At 54.9% G+C, this 23,581-nt stretch overlaps 1 protein-coding gene across 3 annotated transcripts; it reads right to left on the bottom strand.

Annotated features, from left to right (window-relative positions):
• Positions 1 to 2,735: 2,735 nt before the first annotated feature.
• Positions 2,736 to 23,275, bottom strand: SLC27A4 (solute carrier family 27 member 4). Of its 3 annotated transcripts, XM_030920075.1 has the most exons (15): positions 23,260 to 23,275; positions 23,014 to 23,098; positions 22,431 to 22,541; positions 21,185 to 21,351; positions 18,612 to 19,006; positions 15,509 to 15,667; positions 13,833 to 13,902; positions 13,639 to 13,730; positions 11,370 to 11,479; positions 10,881 to 11,090; positions 10,574 to 10,700; positions 8,827 to 8,964; positions 8,455 to 8,619; positions 8,221 to 8,367; positions 2,736 to 3,625 (listed from the first exon to the last, which is right to left on the bottom strand). In XM_030920075.1, exons 4-15 carry the CDS (start codon positions 21,343 to 21,345, stop codon positions 3,468 to 3,470), a joined length of 1,932 nt encoding a protein of 643 aa, XP_030775935.1. In that variant the 5' UTR covers positions 21,346 to 21,351; positions 22,431 to 22,541; positions 23,014 to 23,098; positions 23,260 to 23,275; the 3' UTR covers positions 2,736 to 3,467. The 3 variants fall into 3 exon arrangements, with proteins under 3 accessions (XP_030775935.1, XP_010382181.1, XP_030775934.1); XM_010383879.2 differs by lacking the exon at positions 23,260 to 23,275 and having other exon boundaries at positions 23,014 to 23,242; XM_030920074.1 differs by lacking the exon at positions 23,260 to 23,275 and having other exon boundaries at positions 22,431 to 22,536; positions 23,014 to 23,242.
• Positions 23,276 to 23,581: the final 306 nt, after the last annotated feature.

Genomic DNA, 23,581 nt, shown 5'->3' with positions numbered 1-23,581 from the left:
GGTTTCACCGTGTTAGGACGGTCTTGATCTCCTGACCTTGTCATCTGCCCGCCTCAGCCTCCCAAAGTGCTGCGATTACAGGTGTGAGCCACTGCGCCCGGCCTAATTTTTGTTTTTAACAGAGATGGGGTTTCACCATGTTGGCCAGGCTGGTCCTGAACTCCTGAACTCAAGTGATCTGCCCGCCTGGGCCTCCCAAGGTGCTGGGATATAGGTGTGAGCCACTGCGCCCGGTCTGCCTGCCATTCTTCAATTGGCCCTGGACTTCCAGACCTCTGCATACATGGTTGCTCCCTCCATCTCGAACAATCTTCCTTGAAAGCCCTCCCTGACCAAGATACGCCCAGCTTGGGTGCTGGATTAGGTGCAGCTAAGCACACAGCCTTTGCTTCTTTACCCACCATCCCCCTCTCTGGAGACGGTGGCTCCCTGAGGGCAGATCTGGGACCCAGGTCTCTATCTTGCTCATCTGGCAGTTCCCTGCCCTCCCTGCACAGGGTAGGCCTTTAGAATTTGCTCCATAGGGCCGGGCGCAGTGGCTCACACCTGTAATCCCAGCACTCTGGGAGGCCGAGGTGGGTGGATAACCTGAGGTCGGGAGTTGGAGACCAGCCTGACCAACATGGAAAAACCCCATTTCTACTAAAAATACAAAATTAGCCCAGCGTGGTGGCACATGCCCGTAATCCCAGCTACTTGGGAGGCTGAGGCAGGAGAATCGCTTCAAACCAGGAGATGGGAGGTTGCGGTGAGCCAAGGTGGTGCCATTGCACTCCAGCCTGGGCAACAAGAGCGAAACTCTGTCTCAAAAAAAAAAAAAAAGATTTTGCTCCCTAGATGAACTTACAGGGTGCTCTGTAAACTGTGGGGCACTATATAAATGTCAGGAAATGCCTGAGAAACAGTAGCTATTTTTGTCAGTTAACTTCACAAGCATGTATTAAGCACCTGCTGCATGCATGGAGACAACTCACATGGCCATGGCTGAGGTATGATCAGATGCAGACCCGAGAGCTGAAGGGGTCACAGGCTCACCAGTCCCTGTCCATCATGGAGGGGCTGCAGTGGGGTCCAGGGCAGAAGTGGGAAACTTAGCCTAGTCTAAGTGGGGTTTTAACATCTAAATATATCACCCTTTTCTCTTTTAATTACCACGCATTGAGCAGACACCAGCACCAGGCCCAGTGCTGAGATTTTCGTGCATGATCTCATTGAATTTTCACGACTATCCCAAGATAGGGATTCCCTGACCTCCATTTACAGGAGAGGAAACTGAGGCTTAGCCTGGCAAGTGGTAGAGCTGGGATTTGGATGCAGGCCTGTCCGACTCCAGAGCCAGAGCTCTTCACCACCACTGCATACTGCCTTCCGGTGACTGTGTTCAACCTAGAGGAAGGAGTGCCTCGCTCTGGGAGCTCCTCCTTCTCATTGTGGATAACTCACTACTGAGGGTTAAAAACACAAAGCCGCACTGCCAACCAAGTCCAGGCCCTCGGAAACCCGACCAAAGGCCGTCGGAGGCCTGTCACAGGGTCCTCTAAGTTGGGGACCTGCTCCCGGGTGAGGTGGGAATCAGCCTCTCCATGCTTTCCTCGGCTAAGGGCCAGGAGTGGATTCTCCAAGCTCCACACGCCCTCTGCTGATCACACTCAGGCACGGCAGCTATACCTGCCACATGACCACTCAGCATCGCTCCACAAGGCCCCCTACTCCAGTTAGGCCTCTGCATCTCAAATTCTCCCAAGACAGGCACTGGATTCCTCTGTCTCGCCAAGTGCACTCCCCCAGGGGGCACCCCAGCTTTCAGCCTGGGCACCCTCCGCCTGCACTGTCAGCTGCTGGCCTGGGGCGTGGCCGAGGCAGCTCTGCAGGCATGCGTGGAATGGAGGCTTTCTGGCTTCCCTCGCCTTCTGCACCAGGAGGCAGGGTGGTGTGGCAGGAAGGGCATGGGCTCCATTCCAGCCCCCTCTACTTCCTGCGAGACGTTGGCCATGTAACTGAAAACCTCTAAGTTCTGGTTCTTTCCTTAGAAAGCCCATAGTGGAGATAAAGGTCCAGGGGCTTGCACTGCCCACCGCCCTGGGCTGTGCTGGAACCCCTTCCCCTTGGGCAGTGAGTTTCCAGCCTGGGTGTGACTCCTCCATCGGGGCCTAGGAGACAGCTGGCTCTCCACTGGCACTGCTGGTAGGGCAGCTGTGTTGACTGTTCCAGGAAGCTTCCCTGGTCTCTGTCCAGGCTGCCGGGCTGCCGGGCAGCCCTGCTTTGGCTCTCACAGCAGCCCCCACCCCTGCATATCTTTCCCACCCCTAAACAACTGGGAAAATGCACCTCAGGCAGAGTCAGAGTCCTGCCTGAGGTGAATTTCCTCCCAAGCCCCTTACTCGTGATGGCACTTTTAGCTTCTGAATCCTCTTAACTGATGAATCCCATTTCACAGGTGAGGAGACTGAGTCATTTCCCCAAGGCCACACACTTAGAGTGACAGAGGTGGTTTGGACTTTCAAGCCCACACTGCGAAACGCCTTGCCAGACGGACATGGCCACTGCCCCAGCTGAACCAGCACACTGGAGACAGGGGCTGTGGCATCTTACCTGCCGCACCCTCAGGTTAGATGAGTGAATGAACAGATGAGGTGGGTGAATGGGCCGGGGGGTTGGCATGGGGGATCGAGTAGGCCGCGTGGGGGCTGCAGGGCTCTGGGGTCAGGGTGGGCTTGGGTGGCTTGCACACAGGCTAGGAGGACTCAAGGCAGAATTTATTGACCCCTGAGCCCCCTCCCCCATTCCTCCTTCTGTCATAGCCAGGCCAAGACTGAGATGGAGGTAATACAGACCCATAAGGACTGAAAGGCCCTGCCTGAGGGACAGCCAGGCAGCCACCCAGGGAGGAGGATGGGGAGTGGGGAGAGACCAGGAGTGCGGTCCTGACCTCCTACTGTAGATGGGCATCAGGGGCCACCTATAGATGTCAGGTCCTCTCCTCCCCTCCTGGAGGTGGGAGTGGAGCCCAGTGAACTTGGGCAGCTCTGGGGCTACAATTCTCTTTGGCCACTGGATGGATGTGACCACTGTCCCTGACCACTCTGTTGACTTCCTGAGTCTGGGGACTTCTACCCTGGTTCCATTTATAAGCTCCCTGCTTTCTAGGAAGGGCTTGGTGACCCCTTGTCCTCTCCCTACCCTGACCCAAGACATCATCCTGAGAAGACCCGTCAGTCTCAGCCTGGGAATCAGAGGGCCTGCCCTGCCCAGAAGACGTTAACTTGGACATGAGACTTTCACAGAAAGCCTCTGGAAAGGTTGGGGAGGCAGTGAGTCACTTGGCAGTTTTGGATGGAGGGGGCAGCACCTCAGGATGGAGGTGCCAGACCCCGCTTGCTTTGGTCTGGCCTTGTCCAGGACCCCTCTGGGGCGGAAACTGGGGCTCCGGATCCAGCATCCACCAGCCCTCAGAGGGATGGGGGGAATCACAGCTTCTCCTCGCCTGCCTGGATGCGGCTGTAGGCCTCTTGGTCCAACGGGACGTAGCGGCCCTTCTGGGCATCTAGATAGAACAGCGGGTCTTTCACAATAGCCGGGTCAAAGCCCTCCTTCCGTAGCTCTGTCTTCTGCAACTTGTAGGTCCCTGGGAGAGCAGGGAAGAAGACTCAGTGCAGGGCAGGGGCCTGAGCTCCCAGGAACCCCACCACCAGTGCTGAGGAAGGCAGGGAGCAGGGCTGGAGGACAAACACGGGAGGGAAGTGGGGGAGGAGGAGGCACAGCCCTTTACAGTTGGCAAAGAATGTTCCACCTATTACCTAAAGTAATAGAGCAGCTGTGGCAAAGTTGGGGCCTGGGGACAGCTGCTAGTTACCCACCCACCCCTACTTTGCAGATGGGAAAACAGGCCTGGAGAAGGGAAGTTATTTGCCTAGTATCACATACTGAGTGACAGCAGAGTGGGGACCAGAACTGAGGTCTTCTGACTGTGATGTCTCTCCTTTGAGTACCAACCAGATAACAGTGTGAGCTCATTTCATCTGTACATCAGCCCCACAGGGCAGGTGCTCAACCTTATTCTCTGGATTCTAACATGGAAGTGCTTGCAGATTTTAACATCTCTGAACTAGTATAATTAGCAGCACATATTTTCTTACTCGTATATAGAGTATTCATGGTATTTTTTTCTTTTTTATTGAGAGAGGGTCTCGCTCTATCACCCAGGCTGGAGTGAAATGATGCTATCTCAACTCACTGCAACCTCCACCTCCCGGGCTCAAGTGATCCTCCTACCTCAGCGTCCCAAGTAGCCAGGACTATACGTGTGCACCACTGTGCCTGGCTAAGTTTTGTATTTCTCTATTTTTTTTTTGGAGATGGAGTCTTGCACTGTCACCAGGTCACTTCTGCTTGCAGAAGCAAGCAGTCCAGAGTGCAGTGGCTCGATCCTGGCTCACTACAACCTCTGCCTCCCGGGTTCAAGCGATTCTCCTGCCTCAGCCTCCCAAGTAGCTGGGATTATAGGCACACGCCACCACGCCCAGCTAATTTTTTGTATTTTTAGTACAGACAAGGTTTCGCCATGTTGGTCAGGTTGGTCTCGAACTCCTGACCTCAGATGATCCACCCTCCTTGACCTCCCAAAGTGTTGGGATTACAGGCGTGAGCCACTGTGCCTGGCCAAGTTTTGTATTTCTTGTAGAGACAGGGTTTCACCATGTTGCCCATACAGATCTTGAACTCCTGGGCTCAAGCAATCCACCCTGCCCCAGCCTCCCAAAGTGCTAGCATTACAAGCATGAGCTGCCACGCCTGGCTGCATCTTTCAGTCAATGGTATTAATCCTGTACAGATGAGAAGACTGATGCTCAGGGTGGTAGAAGTGGGATTGGAACCTGGATGAGACAGACTACCAAAAATGGCTACAGGTTCCTCCCTCCCTGTACACACACACCTCTGCTATGTGGCTTTGGCACTTCTGGCAAGGGCTCTACTTTTTCAGCCTCCACTGGCCTCAATCTGGACTGGCTTTACAACCTGCTTGAACCAACAGAAAGTGGTAAAAACAATGTTGTAGGAGTTCTGGGTGAGTCTAGGCCTCGGGGGACCTTGCATCTTCCACCTCTACCCGCTTGGGGGTGCCCTGGGGCTAGTCTAGCCTTCCAAAGGGTGAGAGGCCATGTGGAGCAGAGATGAGCCATCCCAGGTGAGGGCCCAGACTGGCGCTGTCCAATATGACCTCATGTGGCTATCTACATTTCAATTATTAAATAAGGCCGGGCATGGTGGCTCGTGCCTGTAATCCCAGCACTTTGGGAGGCCGGGGTGGGTGGATCACCTGAGGTCAGGAGTTCGAGACCAGCATGGCCAACATGTCAAAACCCCATCTCTAATTAAAAAAAAATACAAAAATTAGCCAGGTGTGGTGGCACGTGCCTGTAATCCCAGCTACTGGGGAGGCTGAGGCAGAAGAATCACTTGAACCCAGGAGGCAAAGGTTGCAGTGAGCTGAGATTACGCCACTGCACTCCAGCCTGGGCAACAGAGTAAGACTCCATCTCAAATAAATAAATAAATAAATTTAAATTCAACAAAATTTAACCCCAAAGTGTTGATATTACAGGCGTGAGCCACGGCATCCAGCCAGCAGCCACCTTTCAAGTGTTCAGTAGCGCTGCCAGGCTAGTAGCTATTGTGTTGGACAGCAGAAACCTAGAACATTTCCATCGCCACAGAAGGTTCTGTTGGACAGTGCTGCAGAAGCAAGCAGTCGAGAGCCAGACACCTGGGTGAGGCCATCTAACTGCCTCCTGCCCCAGCTAAGTTAGTAGGTGATGACAGCTCTTTCAGTGACCCCAAAGCAAGGTCAAAAAGAGAATTGCTCAGCTGCACTTAACCCCTAAATTGCTTACCCACAGAATTATGAATACATGAAGTGGCTGCTTCAAGCCATTTTGGGGCAATTAAGTTTGGCGGTGGTTTGTTCTGCAGCAAAGCGCATCTGAAACACAAGGTCTGAGAGCCTCCCTGCCTTTCCTGGCCAAAAGTGTGGTGCTGCCCAGTCCTCCGGAAGCTCCCGGTCTTGGCCATTAGCCTGGCCACAGTGTCTCCATCCTTCAGAAACACACTGAAGTCCTAAACCCTCCCCAATGCTTTAGGCGCTCCAGGTACCCACTGTCTGGCAGAAGCCACACTGACTAGGGAGTGTCCACCATCAAGGCAGGACTGACATGATGACAACATGGGAGGTGGCCAGGGAAATGTGCTCCAAGGGTGAGCAGCCAGGGGGGGCCCAGAAGGGGCACCAAGGGCTGAGGAAAGCATGGGCAGGTATGGGCATGAACCTCAGCATTTCCTGCCCATCAGGGAACTCTTGAGAGCCACCAATGGGCCAACAGACAGAAAGATGGTGCTGTCCTGTGGGCAACTGCAGGCCCAGGGCCCACCTCCCACCTGGACAACTGCAACAGCCCTCCCTCGTCTCCCAGCTCCCTCAGGGCTGCCTGCAATCCTCTCCCACTCTGTAACCAGCAGCCAGAGAGCTTTGTAGAGCATGAGTCTGACCAGGTTCCCACCTGCTGAGATTCTTTTTTTTTGAGACAGAGTATCATCACTCTGTTGCCCAGGCTGGAGTGCGGTAGCATGATCTCAGCTCACTGCAACCTGTGCCTCCTGGGTCTCCTGGGTTCAAGCAATTCTCCTGTCTCAGCCTCCCGAGTCGCTGGGATTACAGGTATGCACCACCATGCCTGGCTAATTTTTTTTTTTTTTATATTGAGAGAGTCTCACTCTGTCTCCCAGGCTGGTGAGCAGTGGCATGGTCTCGGTTTATTGCAAACTCCACCTCCCCGGTTCAAGTGATTCTCATGCCTCAGCCTCCCAGGTAGCGGGGATTACAGGCGCCCAACACCATGCCTGGCTAAATTTTTTTTTTTTTTTTTTTTTTTTTGAGACAGAAGTCTCACTCTGTAGCCCAAGTTGGAGTGCAGTGGTGCGATCTTGGCTCACTGCAACCTCCACCTCAGGGCTCAAGCTATTCTTCTGCTTCAGCCTCCCAAGTAGCTGGGACTACAGGCACCCACCACCACATCCGGCTTTTTTTTGTATTTTTGGTAGAGGTGGGGTTTCACCATGTTGCCCTGGGTGGTCTCAAACTCCTGAGCTCAGGCAATCCATCTGCCTTGGCCTCCCAAAATGCTGAAATTACAGGTGTGAGCCACCGTGCCCAGCCTAAATTTTTTTTTTTTTTTTGTATTTTTAGTGGAGATGGGATTTCACCATGTTGGCCAGGCTGGTCTCCAATTCCTGACCTCAAATGATCTGCCCACCTCGGCCTCCCAAAGTGCTGGGATGACAGGCGTGAGCCACCGTGCCCGGCCAGCTAATTTTGTATATTTAGTAGAGATGAGGTTTTGCCATGTTGGCCAGGCTGGTCTCAAACTCCTGATCTCAAGTGATCTGTCTGCTTTGCCTCCCAAAGTGCTGGGATTACAGGCATGAGCCACTGCGCCCAGCCTTGCTTAGATGCTTCTGTGGCTCCCTACTGCCCCTGGGACAGTCCCGACTCCTACCCTGTCCTGCAAGGCCCTGGACTTCTGGCCCCTGCTGGCTTCTCTCCCACTTCAATGCCACTGCCTGCCCCTCTACTTGGCTCCAGCCTTGGGGGCCCCCTTTTCATTCCTCGAGCACCCAAGCTCCTTCCTGCTTTAGTGGCTTTACAGTGTCTATTCCTGCAGCCTAGAGTGCCTCCCACCCCCATAAAGTCCTCCCTTTCATTGAGGTCTCAGCTGAACCATCCCCTCCTCAGAGGAGCCTTCTACTCATCCCAAGCGTCCTCCTTTTTGCTTTCCGATCAGCTTGCTGTGGTTCATTTTTCTTCTTTTTATCTGTTTAACTCCAATCTCATGACAGATTATGTGGTCCATTCTTTACCTTTGGAATGCCTTGTCCTAGGCCAGCCACTCTCCTGCTCTAAAACTCCAAGAAGGCAAACGTCCTGTCAGAGCTCACCACCCATATCCTGAGGCTTAGCACAGTGCCTGGCACCTAATATTTGTTCTACTAAGGAACAATGTGTGTCCTCTCTGCTAGCCCCGTCTGCTCACCTCTACATGGGCAGGTCACTTTACCAACTGCCCGGCCAGGCTGTGTGCAGAGGTCAAATGACAGCCAACCGGGTCTCTCCAGAAGGAAACGGGAAGGGACCTGGGATCCGAGAGCTAGAGCAGGGGCAGGACACACCTGTTTTGTGCAGCTCAGGCAGGATGCGCAGGAAGATGGGGCGCGCATACAGGGGCAGTTCCTTCTCCAAGACCTGAGCAAAGCGCTCCAGGTCACAGTTGCCAGTGGGGCTGGCCACGGCAGCCATTCCGGCCCGGCCCTCGGTTCCTGGGGGTGGCAGGGTAGACACTGAGCAGCTGGTGGTGCCCCTGGATGACGCCTCCCCACCCACACCTTGCGTCGGCCTGCACATACCTGGCACCTTGACACCATACACGGCCACGTCAGCCATGTCCAGCAGGCGGCTAAGTGTGCCTTCCACCTCGGTGGTGGACACGTTCTCACCTTTCCAGCGGAACGTGTCCCCAGTGCGGTCTCGGAAGTACAGGTAGCCCAGCTCGTCCATCACCAGCACATCACCTAGGGAGGGGCCGGATGAGGCAGGGCTGGGCCTGGCCAGCTCTGAGTCCAGGGCTCAAGCCAGGGAGGCTTCGCTGGAGCCCAAGGATTTGTTTGACCACAAGGGCCAGGACTAGGGGAGTCCTGGGAAGGTGTCCTCTGGAGGTGGGAGAAGGTCCCCTCCTCCCCCAACCCTCAGGAAGGGGCTATGAAGGGCTGGGGACCCACCAGTAAGGTAGGCCTGGTCCCCCTTCTTGAAGACGTCCTTGGCAATCTTCTTGTTGTTGGCGCCCTGGTTGAGGTAGCCATCGAAGCGGCGCAGGGGGTCTTTCTGGATGATGCGGCCCACCAGCTGGCCCGGCTCACCTGGGGTGGGGAAGGCAGGTTCGGATCTGCCCTAGGCAGCCTTCTCCCACCTGGCCCGTCACCAGGTATACCCTGCGTCTTTTTTTTTTTTTGAAACGGAGTTTTGCTCTTATTGCCCAGGCTGGAGTGCAGTGGTGCAATCTTGGCTCACTGCAACCTCCACCTCCTGGGTTCAAGCGATTCTCCTGCCTCAGCCTCCCGAGAAGCTGAGACTACAGGTGCATGCCAACACGCCCAGCTAATTTTTTAAAAAAGTTTTTTTTTTTTTTTTTTTTTTGAGACGGAGTCTCGCTCTGTCGCCCAGGCTGGAGTGCAGTGGCCGGATCTCAGCTCACTGCAAGCTCCGCCTCCCGGGTCTACGCCATTCTCCTGCCTCAGCCTCCCGAGTAGCTGGGACTACAGGCGCCTGCCACCTCGCCCGGCTAGTTTTTTTTTTGTATTTTTTAGTAGAGACGGGGTTTCACCGTGTTAGCCAGGATGGTCTCGATCTCCTGACCTCGTGATCCGCCCGTCTCGGCCTCCCAAAGTGCTGGGATTACAGGCTTGAGCCACCGCGCCCGGCCTAAAAAAATTTTTTAGTAGAGATGGGTTTCATCCTGTTTGCCAGGCTGGTCTTGAACTCCTGACCTCAGGTGATCCGCCCACCTCAGCCTCCCAAAGTGCTGGGATTACAGGTGTGAGCCAACACTCCCAGCCTGTACTCTGCGTCCTGATCTGATTTGAGTCACGCTGCTTGCCACAGAAATGCCCCACCTCCCCCAGCCCAAGAGCTCATCTTGGCAGGTCGGACAAACTGAGCCAGCGATGTCTGTTCTTGAAACTGATGGGAAGATGAACATAGGTCAGGCTCCTTGGGGACAGCCTAACGAAGCCAGTGCCCCAAGCCCCTGCTCCATGCCGGGCCCCACTCAGAGTTTTATGTTCTTTACCAAACATAATCCTCAGGCCAGCCCCACGGGCGGGTGCGGCATGGGCACAGTTTGTAGATAAGGGGACTTAGGCACAGAGAGGCTGAATACTCGCCCATGACACAGAGCTAAGGAGCTGAGTCAGAATAAATCTCAAGACTCAGGGTCATTTGGAATATGAAAATGAATGAATGAGGCTGGGCATGGTGGCTCACATCTGTAATACTAACATTTTGGGAGGCCAAGGTGGGTGGATCACTTGAGGTCAGGAGTTCCAGACCAACCTAGCCAACATGGTGAAACCCCATCTCTATTGAAAATAGAAAAACTAGCCAGGCATGGTGGCCGAGCCTGTAATTCCAGCTACTCAGGAGGATGTGACAAGAGAATTGCTTGAACCCAGGAGGCAGAGGTTAGAGTGAGCCAAGCTCACGCCACTGCACTCCAGCCTGGGCAACAGAGTGAGACTTCATCTCAAAAAAAAAAAAAAAAAAAAAAAGAACGAATGAATGAATGGACTGATGGACAGATAGAATGGTGAATGAATGAATGGATGGATACACAAAGAAATGAGTAACTTGTAGCTCTAGGAGCAGAGCTAACTGATGGCCACTGGTCAGAAAAGGGCTTCCCATCCACACACACCTGGATTCCTTCCTTTGCAGACCAGTCCCTCCCTCTCTGAACCCCAAGTGGCAGACCTGGCTGGCAGGGAATGCAGACGCCATCGGGCCCCCGGATCAGCTCCATGGTGTCCTCGTTGACACGTACCAACCGGATGGGGTACACGAAGGACAGGATGCGGCTGTTGAAGCCACAGGCCCCCACCTGCGAAGGCCAAGACTTGGGCCTGGGCTCTCTCACCATGGGCCCAAAACTGGACAATGAGGGGGAGGTGGGACTCCAGCACCCACAATCTCACGCTGGAACTCTGCCCTCCCCTCTGCGTCCAGTGCTTTCCGTGGGCCATCCCTGCAGCGGCCTCGCCCGTCCCCAACCTGGCCGTACCTGGCTGTCGAAGTTGCCCAGGCTACAGTTGCACTCCGTGGCCCCGTAGAACTCAGCCACCTGGGGTATGTGAAAGCGGCTGGAAAAGTTGGTCCAGATGGACTGCCGGAGGCCGTTGCCTAGTGCCATGCGAACCTGGTGCTGGTTTTCTGCCTCCCGCGGTGGCTGGTTCAGGAGGTAGCGGCACAGTTCACCAATGTACTGCACAATCTGGGGGTGAACTTGGTGTGATTCGAGGCTCCAGAGGCTGCCCTCACTACACTAGGATTCTCCTGATCCCTCAAGTTCCTACTCTCCCCAGGGGCTGGCCATGCCATCCTTTCACTCTCCAGGTCTCAGTCTCCCCATCTGAACAATGGGGACTTTGCCACAAATGAGCCCTTTGGAATGACTGGCCACCTCAGCTATAAGATAGATGCCCCTGAAGTGTAGTTGGGAAGAGGGTAACAAGGGGAAAGAGACAGTTCACCCTCTTCCACTCTCGCTCACCGTGCACTTGTACTTGATACAATCATCCCAGAACCGGGAGGCTGAGAACTTCTTCCGAATCACCACCGTCATGCCATGCAGCAGGCACTGCCCAATTCCCACGATGTTTCCTGGAGGCAGAGGGATGGCCCCTGAGGGTCAGGGAGATGAAGACCCTCCCCAAACCAGTGATACCGCCATCCAGCCAGGCAGGCCTGCGCTGCCCTGCAGGCTTCTGCACCTCACATCTGCCTGCCTTGGGTGACCTCCTCCAAGAAGTCTCCCCGGCTTCCATCACCAGGCTCTTCCCTGGTGCTGCACTCTTGCTCCCTGCCCCTCTCCTACACTCACATATACACCCGACTGTAAGCACATGGAGGGCAGGAGCTATATTTATTCAAGTTGTCTTCGTGTAAGCCCCTACAAACAGCAGCAATGCCATGCTTATCTGTGGAAACAAAATGAAATGAGACAGGCCCAGATGCTCCATGGGACACTGCCACACACACTGTGAGACTGGTGTGCTCATCCTTTTTTCATTTTTTTTTTTTTCAAATTTTTTTTTCAATTTTTTTTTTTTTTTTTTTTTGAGGCGGAGTCTGGCTCTGTCGCCCGGACTGGAGTGCAGTGGCCGGATCTCAGCTCACTGCAAGCTCTGCCTCCTGGGTTTACGCCATTCTCCTGCCTCAGCCTCCCTAGTAGCTGGGACTATAGGCGCCCGCCACCTCGCCCGGCTAGTTTTTGTATTTTTAGTAGAGACGGGGTTTCACCGTGTTAGCCAGGACGGTCTTGATCTCCTGACCTCGTGATCCGCCCGTCTCGGCCTCCCAAAGTGCTGGGATTACAGGCTTGAGCCACCGCGCCCGGCCCTTTTTTCAATTTATTTTATTTTTTATTTTTTTTTTTTTTTGAGGCGGAGTCTCGCTCTGTCACCCGGACTGGAGTGCAGTGGCCAGATCTCAGCTCACTGCAAGCTCCGCCTCCCGGGTTTACACCATTCTCCTGCCTCAGCCTCCCGAGTTGCTGGGACTACAGGCGCCCGCCACCTCGCCCGGCTAGTTTTTTTTGTATTTTTAGTAGAGACGGGGTTTCACCGTGTTAGCCAGGATGGTCTCGATCTCCTGACCTCGTGATCCGCCCGTCTCGGCCTCCCAAAGTGCTGGGATTACAGGCTTGAGCCACCGCGCCCGGCCCCTTTTTTCAATTTAAAACAACTTTTTTTTTTTTTTTTTTTTGAGACAGAGTCTTACTCTGTTGCCCAGGCTGGAGTGCAGTACGCCATCTCGGTTCACTGCAAGCTCTGCCTCCCGGATTCACGCCATTCTCCTGCCTCATCCTCCGAAGTAGCTGGGACTACAGGTGCCTGCCACCACGCCCGGCTATTTTTTTTTTTTTTTTTTTTTTGTATTTTTAGTAGAGATGGGGTTTCGCTGTGTTAGCTAGGATGGTCTCGATCTCCTAACCTCGTAATCCGCCCGCCTCGGCCTCCCAAAGTGCGGGGATTACAGGCGTCAGCCACTGCGCCCAGCCTAAAACAAAATTTTTCTAGAGACAGGTCTCACCATGTTGCCCAGGCTGGCCTTAAACTCCCAGGCTCAAGTGATTCTGTCTCAGCCTCCCCAGTAGCTGAGACCATAGGCATGTGCACCACGCCTGGCTAATCCTGTTTATTTTTATTTTTAAATTAAATTAAGTGTATTTATTTATTTTGAGACGGAGTCTTGCCCTGTCACCCATGCTGGTGTGCAATGGCGTGATCTAGGCTCATTGCAACCTGTGCCTCCTGGGTTCAAACCATTCTCCTGCCTCAGCCTCCCGAGTAGCTGGGATTACAGGCACCTGCCACCAAGCCCAGCTGTTTTTTGTACTTTTAGTAGAGACGGGGTTTCGCCACGTTGACCAGGCTGGTCTCGAACTCCTGACCTCGTGATCCACTTGCTTCGGCCTCCCAAAGTGCTGGGATTACAAGCGTGAGCCACTGCGCCTGGCCTATTTTTATTTTTTCTGAGACACTGTCTCGCTCTGTTGCCCAGGCTGGAGTGCAGTGGCGTGATCTCAGCTCACTGCAACCTCTGCCTCCCAGGTTCAAGCAATTCTCATGCCTCAGCCTCCCAGGTAGCTGGCTCAAGTGATCCGCCCGCCTTGGCCTCCCAAAGTGCTGGGATTACAGGTGTGAGTCACCACACCTGGTCCAAAGCTGTGTGTTTCTACTGTAGCACACTGCCTGACAGGGGTGGGGTTCCTGGAGACCTGGCTGGTGCTGGAGGCTGAGTGACAGCCCTAGAGTTACCTGCTGAGTGGTAGAGGGGGAGGCAGTCATAGACGATGTCATTGGGCCGCATGCGGAATCCATAGTACACCAGGGCAGCCATGCGGTAATACCTGGGAGGGCACAGGGCCGAGGGCTGAGTGGGCCCTGAAAAGGCAGGAGGAGGCTCCCCAGCCCTGCCTGTGCCTACCCCACCCTGAGCACCTGCCCCTTACCTGCTGTGCACCACGATGGCGGCCTTGGGCAGCCCTGTGGTGCCCGATGTGTAGATGTAGAACAGTTTATCTAAAGAAAACAGATGCGAGTGGCTGTTGGGGGCAGCTCAGGGCTGGGCACAGGGTCACACAGACGGACACCTGGAGGTGTACACCCTTCAACACCTGTTCCCATCACACCCTTGCCAGGAAGCCTGTTCTGATGACCTCAGATACCACTCAGCTCCAACACCAGCATCCATTCCAACAAGTATTTCCTGGGCCCTTGCTCTGTGCTAGGCCCTGCAGGGAGAGAGACATCAGTGAGCAAGATGGGCATGGGCCTGGCCCTCTTGGCAGTCACAGCTCAGTGGAACAGTCAGATGAGGACACAGGCAATTCCAATACTAAGCAGCAAGTGCCAAGGGAGGCCACAGGACCTGTCGAAACCCAGTAGCCACATTCAGCCCAAGCTTGCAGGAAGGGAGGTGGTGCCAGGTAGGCTTCCCGATAAAGGTGACACCTGCCCCAAGTCATAAAGGACAGGGAGGTTAGTTGCAGGAGGTAGGGTGTTGAGGTAGCTTCCGCACTGCTGAGCATTGATCTGCCCCACTCTGCAGCCCTCGACAGGGACTGCCACGCTAGAGTTTCTATGCGAGGCTTGGCCCTACCAGACTTGAGGTTCCCTGGAGGTCAGGACCTCCACAGGAAGACTCCACATGTTTAGAACGCCTGCCAAGACACCTCACGGTCTCTGGCTGCCTGCTGTTTGCCAGCCCTAGGCACTATGAGGGCACCGGGGCAACCCAGCCAGAGTCCCTGCCCTGAAGTAGCTGACAAATGCACCTGAGAGACCAGATTCACATACAAGAGAGAAGTTAAACAGTGCTGATGACAATGACCAGTTACTGAGCCCCTCCTGCCATACCCTAGCTTCAGGACTGGCCCCACTGTATTTTTTTTCATCCCTCAAAGCTACCCATAGAGTAGGTTCTGTTACTGTCCCCAGTTTTATGGCTGTGGGAACTGAGGCTCCAAGGGCAGGGCAAGTGTCAGGGTTCACACAAAGGAAGCAGTAGAGCCAGGATATAAACTCGGATCTGACTCGACAGCCCAAGCTCTGAGCCACCAGGCAATGTGGCTTCACAGGAAAGGCAATGAGAAGAGCAGAAGAACCAGGTAGGCTACAGTATAAAAGAAGAGGGGTGAGAGGCTCAGGGAGGCTGCCTGGAGGCGGGGTCAGGGAGGCAGCACAGCCCTGGGAGAGGATCACAGCTGGAGATCCCAAGGTGTCCTGCACTGAAGAGGCACTTGATGAATATTCAAAGGGTCTTGCTCCTCACCCACCCTCCCACCCAACCCCAAGAAAGCCCAGACCAGGCAGGTTCCTGGAGTCCACAGGATTCTCCATTAGGCATCAATGAAAGTTTGTTCAACAAATCAGACTGGACTTTGTGAGCTCCTGTGTCCTCAGCCCTGTATCTGGCACTGTGACGCACATCAGCTCATGCCACCTTCACAGTAACCCTGGAGCAGCCCAGGTTTACTGTCACCATTTTCCAGATGGAAAAAGGAGGTGATGTGACATGTTCCAGGCACACGGCCAGTTTCCAGAAAAGCCTCCTTCTGGCACTGAGGCCAGTGCTCTGTCCAGGGCCCGTGAAAGCGCCCCTCTATGGGGTGGGGACGGAGCCCACCTGTGAAGCCCTTGTCAGGGCAACTGGGCAGGTGCTTGGGAGCATCTTTCAGCAGAGGGTCCAGGTGTTCTGTGCTTGTAGGCACCGCATTGGGCTCCCAGGAGCCAGAGCAGAAGAGGGTGAGCGAGGGGTCCAGGCTGGCATGGATCTCACAGATGGCTGTGGAGAGACAGGGCAGTCAGCAGGCCAGAAAACCCCATGTTGCCAAGGACCTCTGCTCCCAGCAGGGCTGGCCATGTTGCTGAGGAGACTGACTGGGCAGAAGGAGAGGCAATGAAGCAACTGGGCCTTCAGTGCTGACAGGGGCACCTGCAACGGTTCTATTAGCCATGGGTTAACCACAGAGTAGGCCCGCTTTACCTGCATTCCCTGGTCTCACAGCCCTGGGAAGGAGGGACCAATGACTGCCCCTCTTACAGATGAGAAGATTGAGGCTCTGAGAATGAGAGGATCTGCTCACAGGTAGAATGTGCTGGACCTGGCATGCAATGCCAGCTCTACCTCACACCAAGGTCTGGGCTCCCACTCACTGTCCCGCACTACTTACTCTGTGGGGCACCAGATAGAAGGGAGGAGTGCGGGTCAGAGGCCAGTGGCCGTCCATCCCCTTCCGAGAGTGGGAACCTTCTATCAGGCTCCCGCGTGTGCTGCACAGACATCACATGACCACCCGCCCAGGCAAGGAGCAGCGCTGGTCAGCTTGGCCCCACCTCCCTGGCTTCCTCTTGATTTGCCCAACCCTCTCCTCTTCCCTGGCTGCCTTCTTCCCTCTCCTCTTTCAGCACCATTTTTTCTTTTCTTTCTTTTTTTTTTTTGCTTTTTAAAATAGAGACAGGGGCTCACTATGTTGTCTAAGCAGGTCTTGAACTCCTGGGCTCAAGAGATTCTCCTGCCTTGGTCTCCCAAAGTGCTAGGATTACAGGCATGAGCCACTGTGCCTGCCCCCTTTCAGCATCTTTTTTTTTTTTTTTAAGACAGAGTTTCGGCCGGGCGCGGTGGCTCACGCCTGTAATCCCAGCACTTTGGGAGGCCGAGGCGGGCAGATCATGAGGTCAGGAGATCGAGACCATCCTGGTTAACACGGTGAAACCCCATCTCTACTAAAAATACAAAAAATTTGCCGGGTGTGGTGATGGGCACCTGTAGTCCCCAGCTACTCGGGAGGCTCAGGCAGGAGAATGGCGGGAACCCGGGAGGCAGAGCTTGCAGTGAACCGAGATCGCGCCTCTGCACTTCAGCCTGGGCGACAGAGCGAGACTCCGTGTCAAAAAAAAAAAAAAAAAAAACAGAGTTTCACTCTGTCGCCCGGGCTGGAGTGCAGTGGCATGATCTCGGCTCATTTGGTTCAAGTGATTCTTGTGCCTCAGCTTCCTGAGTAGCTGAGATTACAGGTGTGCACCACCACACCTGGCTAATTTTTGTATTTTTAGTAAAAACAGGGTTTCACCATGTTGGCCAGTCTGGTCTTGAACTCTCGAGCTCAAGTGACCTGCCCTCCTCGGCCTCCAAAAGTGCTGGGATTACAGGCGTGAGCCACCGTGCCCGGCCCCCTTTCAGCATCCTAATGACTTCCCCATTCATTATCCCACAAATACAACAGTGTGGGGAGGAAAAACAGAGCACTGTGGTCAAGCTGAAGATCAAACCCCAGTTCTGCCACTTACCAACTGTGTGACCTTGGGTGAGCTCCTCACAAACCCTTCTGAACCCCAGGCTCATAATCCATAAAACCAAGATCCCTACCTTCCCCGGTCTTTATGGCGATTAGAGCTGCTCTTGGAAAGCAGCAGCGTCAGCACTTTGCAGGTGCCCATTGTGGCAGCAAATAAAATGCAGGCTCTGTGAGGACAGTGGGGAATTAATTTTGTTCCCATTATACAGATGAGCTAGATATGGCCTAATTAGTCACAAGGATGATTACCATTGTACTGAGGGGCCACTTCGCATCAGCCGTGTTGCTAGTGCTTCAGGTGAAGTATCTTTTTTTTTGAGACGTAACCTCTCTCTGTCACCCAGGGTGGAATGCAGTGACGTGATCCTGGCTCACTGCAACCTCTGTCTCCTGGGTTCAAGCGATTCTCCTACTTCAGTCTCCCGAGTAGCTGGGACTACAGGTGCGCACCTCCATGCTCGGCTAGTTTTTTTTTTTGCATTTTTATTAGAGACCGGGTTTCACCATGTTGGTCAGGCTGGTCTCGAACTCCTGATCTCAAATCTGCCCACCTCGGCCTCTCAAAGTGCTGGGATTTATAGGCATGAGCCACCGCACGCAGCGTTGTTTTTTTTTTTTTTGAGACGGGGTCTCATTCTGTCTGCCAGGCTAGAGTGAAGTGGCACAATCGCCACTGACTGCAGCCTCGACCTTAGTCTTAAGTGATCCTCCTGCCTCAGTAGCTGGGACTACAGGTCCATGTCACCATGCCTAGCTAATTTTTTAAAAACTTTTTTAGTAGGCCAGGAGGATTCATGTCTATAATCCCAGCACTTTGAGAGGCAGAGGTGGGTGGATTGCTTGAACTTAAGAGTCTGAGACCAGCCTGGGCAACATGACAAAACTGAGTATCTACAAAAAATGCAAAATTTAGCCAGGCGTGGTGGTGCATGTCTGTGGTCCCAGCTACTCACGAGGCTGAGGTGGATGGATTGCTTGAGCCTGAGAGGTCAAGGCTGCTGTGAGCTGTGATTGCACCACTGCACTCCAGCCTGGGTGACAGAGCAAGACCCTGTCTCAAAAAAAAGTTTCCTAGTAGAGACAGGATCTTACTATGTTGCCTAGGCTGGTCTCAAACTCCTAGGCTCAAGGGATCCTCTTGCCTTGGCCTCCCAATGTGCTGGGATTACAGGTGTGAGCCATTATGCCCAGCCTGAAGTACCTTTTTGAAAACAGTATGAAGTAGGAACTACGGATGAGGAAACTGAGGCTCAGAGAAATCAGTCCCTTTCCCAGGATCTACAGTTTACTCGTGGCACTGCCTAAGCTGTCTGACCCCACTCTGTGCCCTTAACCACTGACCCACACAGCCTCGGCAGGGCTGGAAGGGAGCCGTGGTCAGTGTAAGATCCCATGGAGTTCCTGCTTGTCCCTCACCCCCTTGGGGCTCACCTGAGGCCATTTCGCTGCCAAAGACAAGGGCCCGTGCACGTGAGGTGGTGAGGCAGTGGAGCAGGGCATCCCGCCGCAGGTTGGTGTTGATGAGGGCCGCCTCCACACCGAGCTTGGCCATGCCCAGCCATAGGCCCACGAACTCATTGCGGTTCTCCATGAAGATGGCAGCCACATCGCCTGAGGCCAGGCCCCGGGCCTGCAGGAAGTTGGCTACGCTGCTCGAGTACTCATCCAGCTGGCGGAAGGTCCAGTGGGTATCTGTGCCCTCGAAGATCAGGGCCGTCTTGTTGGGGTGGCGCCGAACGGTAGAGGCAAACAAAATGGGCACCGTCCGCCGCTCCCGCAGGCACTGTCGCACCTTCGCCTTCACCTTCAGGAGCACCAAGCCGCCACTGTGTGTGAGCAAGAGAGGGCGTTGTGCCTGCCATGGTTGGGAGTGAGGGGTCCTGACACCCTACCCCAGGCTGCTGCTTCGCCAGCCTATGCTTCATGAGCCAGATGCCCTACAACACTTCCATCTCCCGGCTTCCGCTGGGAACATGCACCGTCTTACTGATGCCGCTCAATAACACTGAGAGTTCGTGTGATTCCTATCTTCCCTTACACAGAAGGAAATCAAGGCTCATGGTGCCGTGGCCTGCTCAAAGCTTCATGGATGGAGGGTGGCTGAGCTGAGATTTGAACTCTAGGCCTCTCTGGCTCCAGAGTTCAACTCCTACCCTCTCAGCCCGCTGCTCCAGCAGAAACCTCCTAGGTCTCCAGAGCTTCCTGTAAAAGTCCAACCTCCTTGTTTGGGGCCTCCCACAGTCCAGCTGCTCCCCCCACCCACCATGACCACAGTAAATAAAGAATGAATTTACTGGTCTGTCCAGTCTTTCTCCCTGTGTGCCTAGCTGGGATAGGCTTCTGTCTTATACAACACTCCGTCCCCTGGGTCCTGTGCCAGGCAGAGTAGATGTTCAATAACTTTGTGGAATCACTTGGCAACATCCCACTCCTGCCACCTTTTTTTTTTTTTTTTTTTTTTTTGAGATAAAAGTCTTGCTCTGCCCCAGGCTGGAGTGCAGTGGTGCAATCTCGGCTCACTGCAACCTCCACCTCCTGGGTTCAAGCCATTCTTCTGCCTCAGCCTTCCGAGTAGCTGGGACTATAGGCGCCTGCCACTACACCTGGCTAATTTTTTGTATTCTTTAGTAGAGACAGGGTTTCACTGTGTTAGCCAGGATGGTCTCAATCTCCTGACCTCGTAATCCACCCACCTCGGCCTCCTAAAGTGCTGGGATTACAGGCGTGAGCCACTGCGCCCGGCCTTTTTTTTTTTTTTTGAGATGGGATCACACTCTGTCACCCAGGTTAGAGTGCAGTGATGCAATGTCAGCTCACTGCAACCTCCGCTTCCCAGGCTCAGATGATGCTCCCAACCTCAGCCTCCCAAGTAGCTGGAACCACAGGTGCACACCACCGTGCCTGACTAATTTTTTTGTATTTTGGTAGGGACGGGGTTTTGCCGTGTTGCCCAGGTTGGTCTCGAACTCCTGAGGTCAAGTGATCCACTCACTTCGGCCTCCCAAAGTGCTAGGATTAGAGGTGTGAGCCACTGCGCCCAGCCCTGGACTCCATGGCTTTGTTGCTGATGTTGTGCCTTCTGGTTGGGACTCATCTCCTTCCACCACCACTAAGGCACCTCTCAAGTACAGCCACTTTTTCTCCAGGAGGCCTTCTCTGATTCCTGGCTGGAGGCTGTCTCTCCTTGCTCCATGCTCCCAGTTACCACCCTTCCTGGTGTGCCGCTCTGTGCCTTCTTTTGTAATCAACCCAGAATGACAAATGCTGAGCTGCCTGTGCTGGGTGTGGGTCACTGAACTGGGTGCTGGGACACAGTAGTGAGCAACGCTGCACCAGAGTCTCTGCACCAAGGTCTCTGCACCAGGGTCTCTGCCCACATGGGACTGCCAGTTTACAGATGTGCTGTGTCCCTTTCTTTCTCCTGACCAATCTGAGCTTGGCAGATGGGGTCTGCCTTATTCCTCTCTGGACCCCAAAGCTAGCCTGGCACCTAGTAGAGAACAAGCAGGAATAAGTATTTCTGGTACAGGATGTCCCTTGGAGCATATCTGGCTTTCTTTGGGGAGCAGGTTATCCCAGACATCTGAGTAGGGGCCCTGCTCTAGAACTCAGTGCCCCCTGTGCCATCTTGCACCCCTGCCAACCTGAGGGCAGGGCCTTTCCCCAAGGTTCCTCTTTACACTTTCACAAACTTACAGAGTTCTCAGGACCCCTTGCAGATGTCTCAACACACTTGGTGTTCAATGTATATCCTAGGCCAAGCCTGCCCAAGGCCTAGGAACCTCAAGTTAGGGAGATTCCCTGGGAAAAGACTTTGACCTTGGAGATGGAGGTACCAGGTACCATTGCCAGGGGAAGGGTGTGGAGCAGAGGTTGCTGTTCTGGAACTCAGCTCAGCTGCCCTGTGCTGGTAGAGACCATGAGGTCTGGCCTGGGGAGACTTGGGGGACCAGAAGCTCACTGTAGTGTGAGAGACCCCAGGAAAGGCTGGCCTAGGTACTCACAAAATATCGCGCCTGATGGTTTTGATGAAGACCCGGATGAAGCGCCAGCCTCCAGATCCCAAGTAGAGGAACAGCAGGGAGAATCCCACCTGGGTCCAGGGCAGTTTCAGCACCAGCTTGGAGAACAGCAGCACCCCCACTAGAGAGGCTCCAAGCAGCATTGTGGCCTGCAGACACAGAGCAGTTAGCGGACCCAAACACCCACCCCTCCAGGTCTCCTACCTCCCAGCCCAGATAGCCAGGCCACTGTGATCCCAAGGGGACAGCCTGTGGTAAGGCTTAGCCATACTGAGTTGGGTGACTGACCACAGGGGTCCCTTTCCAGGCATGGCCTGGTGGGGGCAGGCTAGGGGCTTGGCACTTGAAATGAGGAATTCCAAGTGTGAGAAGCAGGAGGCTGGTTCTCGTCTCATAGTCCCATCTCTGCCTACCATTCTCCAAGTGACCTTGGGCAAGACCCTTTCACATTTTAGACTTTAGTCTCTGCCCTCTGTGCAATGGGTATAGGGAGACGGTTCTAAGAGGCTTTTCTAGCCAAAACAGGACAGTTCACTCTTGTGACATCCAAGGTCTCTAAACCAGATGGCCTGGGGGTGGGTATCGACTAAGAGCCTCTGGCTCGTCAGCAGTGGTGGCTCATACCTGTAATCCCAGCACTTTGGGAGGCCAGGGCAGGCGGATCACGAGGTCAGGAGTTCAAGATCACCCTGACCAAGATGGCGAAACCCCATCTCTACTAAAAATACAAAAATTGGCCAGGCTTGGTGGTACACACCTGCAATCCCAGCTACACAGGAGGCTGAGGCAGAAGAATTGCTTGAACCCGGGAGGCGGAGATTGCACTGGGGCGAGATTGTGCCACTGCACTCCAGCCTGGGAGACAGAGCGAGACTCCGTCTCAAAAAAAAAAAAAAAAAAAAAAGTATCTGGCTCGACTCCCCACCCAGAGACCCAGGGAGGGTCTGTGGATGACCAGGCCAAGTCAAAGGGGCAGCTCCCTGGAAAAGATACCCTGCTGGGTCCCTGCCCACAGGCTCAGGCATCGCAGTGCGTCTGCTGGTCGATAGAGGGCGACCCAGAAAACGAGTTAGAGCCTGGAGGTGCTTGAGAGGTGACCGCCCAGGGGCAAAGCTGATTGAGGGAGGCGAGGAGGACCTTGAAGATACCACCCCACAACACAGAGACACACACAGACACTCGGATGAATCTTTAGGGTCTGGGACTTAGGGGAAGGCGAACGACTTACTGTGCTTCAGGGGCTGGGCTAAGCTAGGACTCTTGGATTCTATTCCTGGAGCTTGGAGGACTTGCTCAAGGGGACATCTGATGGGGCTGTTTTTCTCCGGGTTTTCCTGTTCTTGGGAGTAGATGAAGGTCACAAATGTGAAATGGCCTGAGAGCCTCCAAGCCAGGATAAGGGAATGGTCTGGACCACAAGAAGCCCTGGGACACCATCTCCCCCGCCCCCTCGCGAAAAGCAAAAGCCGGGGGCGGGGGAACTGAAGCAGAGTCCTCAACCCCAACTCCAGGGTCCAGGATCCTCAGATCTCTGGCCTCCCATAGACCGCCACAGCAGAGGGACAGGAACCTGTCCTGGAAGGATGGCGGATGGGGCAAGAAGAGGCCAGAAGAGGGGGACCAGTTCCCTCGGGCCCCTGTCCCGGGTCACGCGTACCGCCCTCGCCCCTAGACAGCAACGTAACAGTGCGTCTGTCCGGGAAACAACGCCGCAGGGCGCGCCCCCCACCTGGGGTCCGCACCGCCACCTCGCCCGACTCGGCCCGGCACATTTCCCCACCCGGGAACCCACCGGCCCGGTCTGTGCTCACCCGGCGTCGGCTCCGCCGCGCGACGCCCCGTCCAGATGCGGCCCGGTTGCAGCAGAGTAGGGAGCGCGAGGTGCATTAGCCGCCCCTGGGCGCACGAAGCCGGGTCTCAGCAGGACTTAGCCGGCTCTGCGCCCTGCATGGCCCGGCCGCCCCGCCAGCCGCCAGGCCCCGCCCGCCGCGCTCCTCCCCCGCCCGCCTTCCGCAACCCAAACCGGCTGTGCCGGGCCGGAGAACCGCCTGCCGCACCTTCCCCGCGGCCGGCAAGCCACAGAGCCGGCGGCGCAGCGCACCCCCTAGCGCGCCCGGCGCCGCCCGGCCCCAGCCCGCCCTGCGCGCGCAACTGCTTTGGGTGGCGCCGCCGCGCGGCAAGCTGGGAGTTGTAGTCCACGCCGCCCCGCCCCACCCGGCCGAGGAGACCCCCGAGTAGACCTCCGAGTCCGCGAGGAGACAGGCGGACTTCACCCCGGCCCTTCCTCCCTGCCGATCCCGGCCCTTACCCACTGATGTCCCCAGCGCCCGGATGTAGGAAGAGCACCCCAATCCACACCACAGCCGAAAACCCGAAGCA

Source organism: Rhinopithecus roxellana, chromosome 16 (genome assembly GCF_007565055.1).
Source record: "Rhinopithecus roxellana isolate Shanxi Qingling chromosome 16, ASM756505v1, whole genome shotgun sequence".
NCBI lineage: Eukaryota > Metazoa > Chordata > Mammalia > Primates > Cercopithecidae > Rhinopithecus > Rhinopithecus roxellana.
Note: the sequence above shows the minus strand (reverse complement) of the source record. Positions and strands in the feature narration are given on the sequence as shown.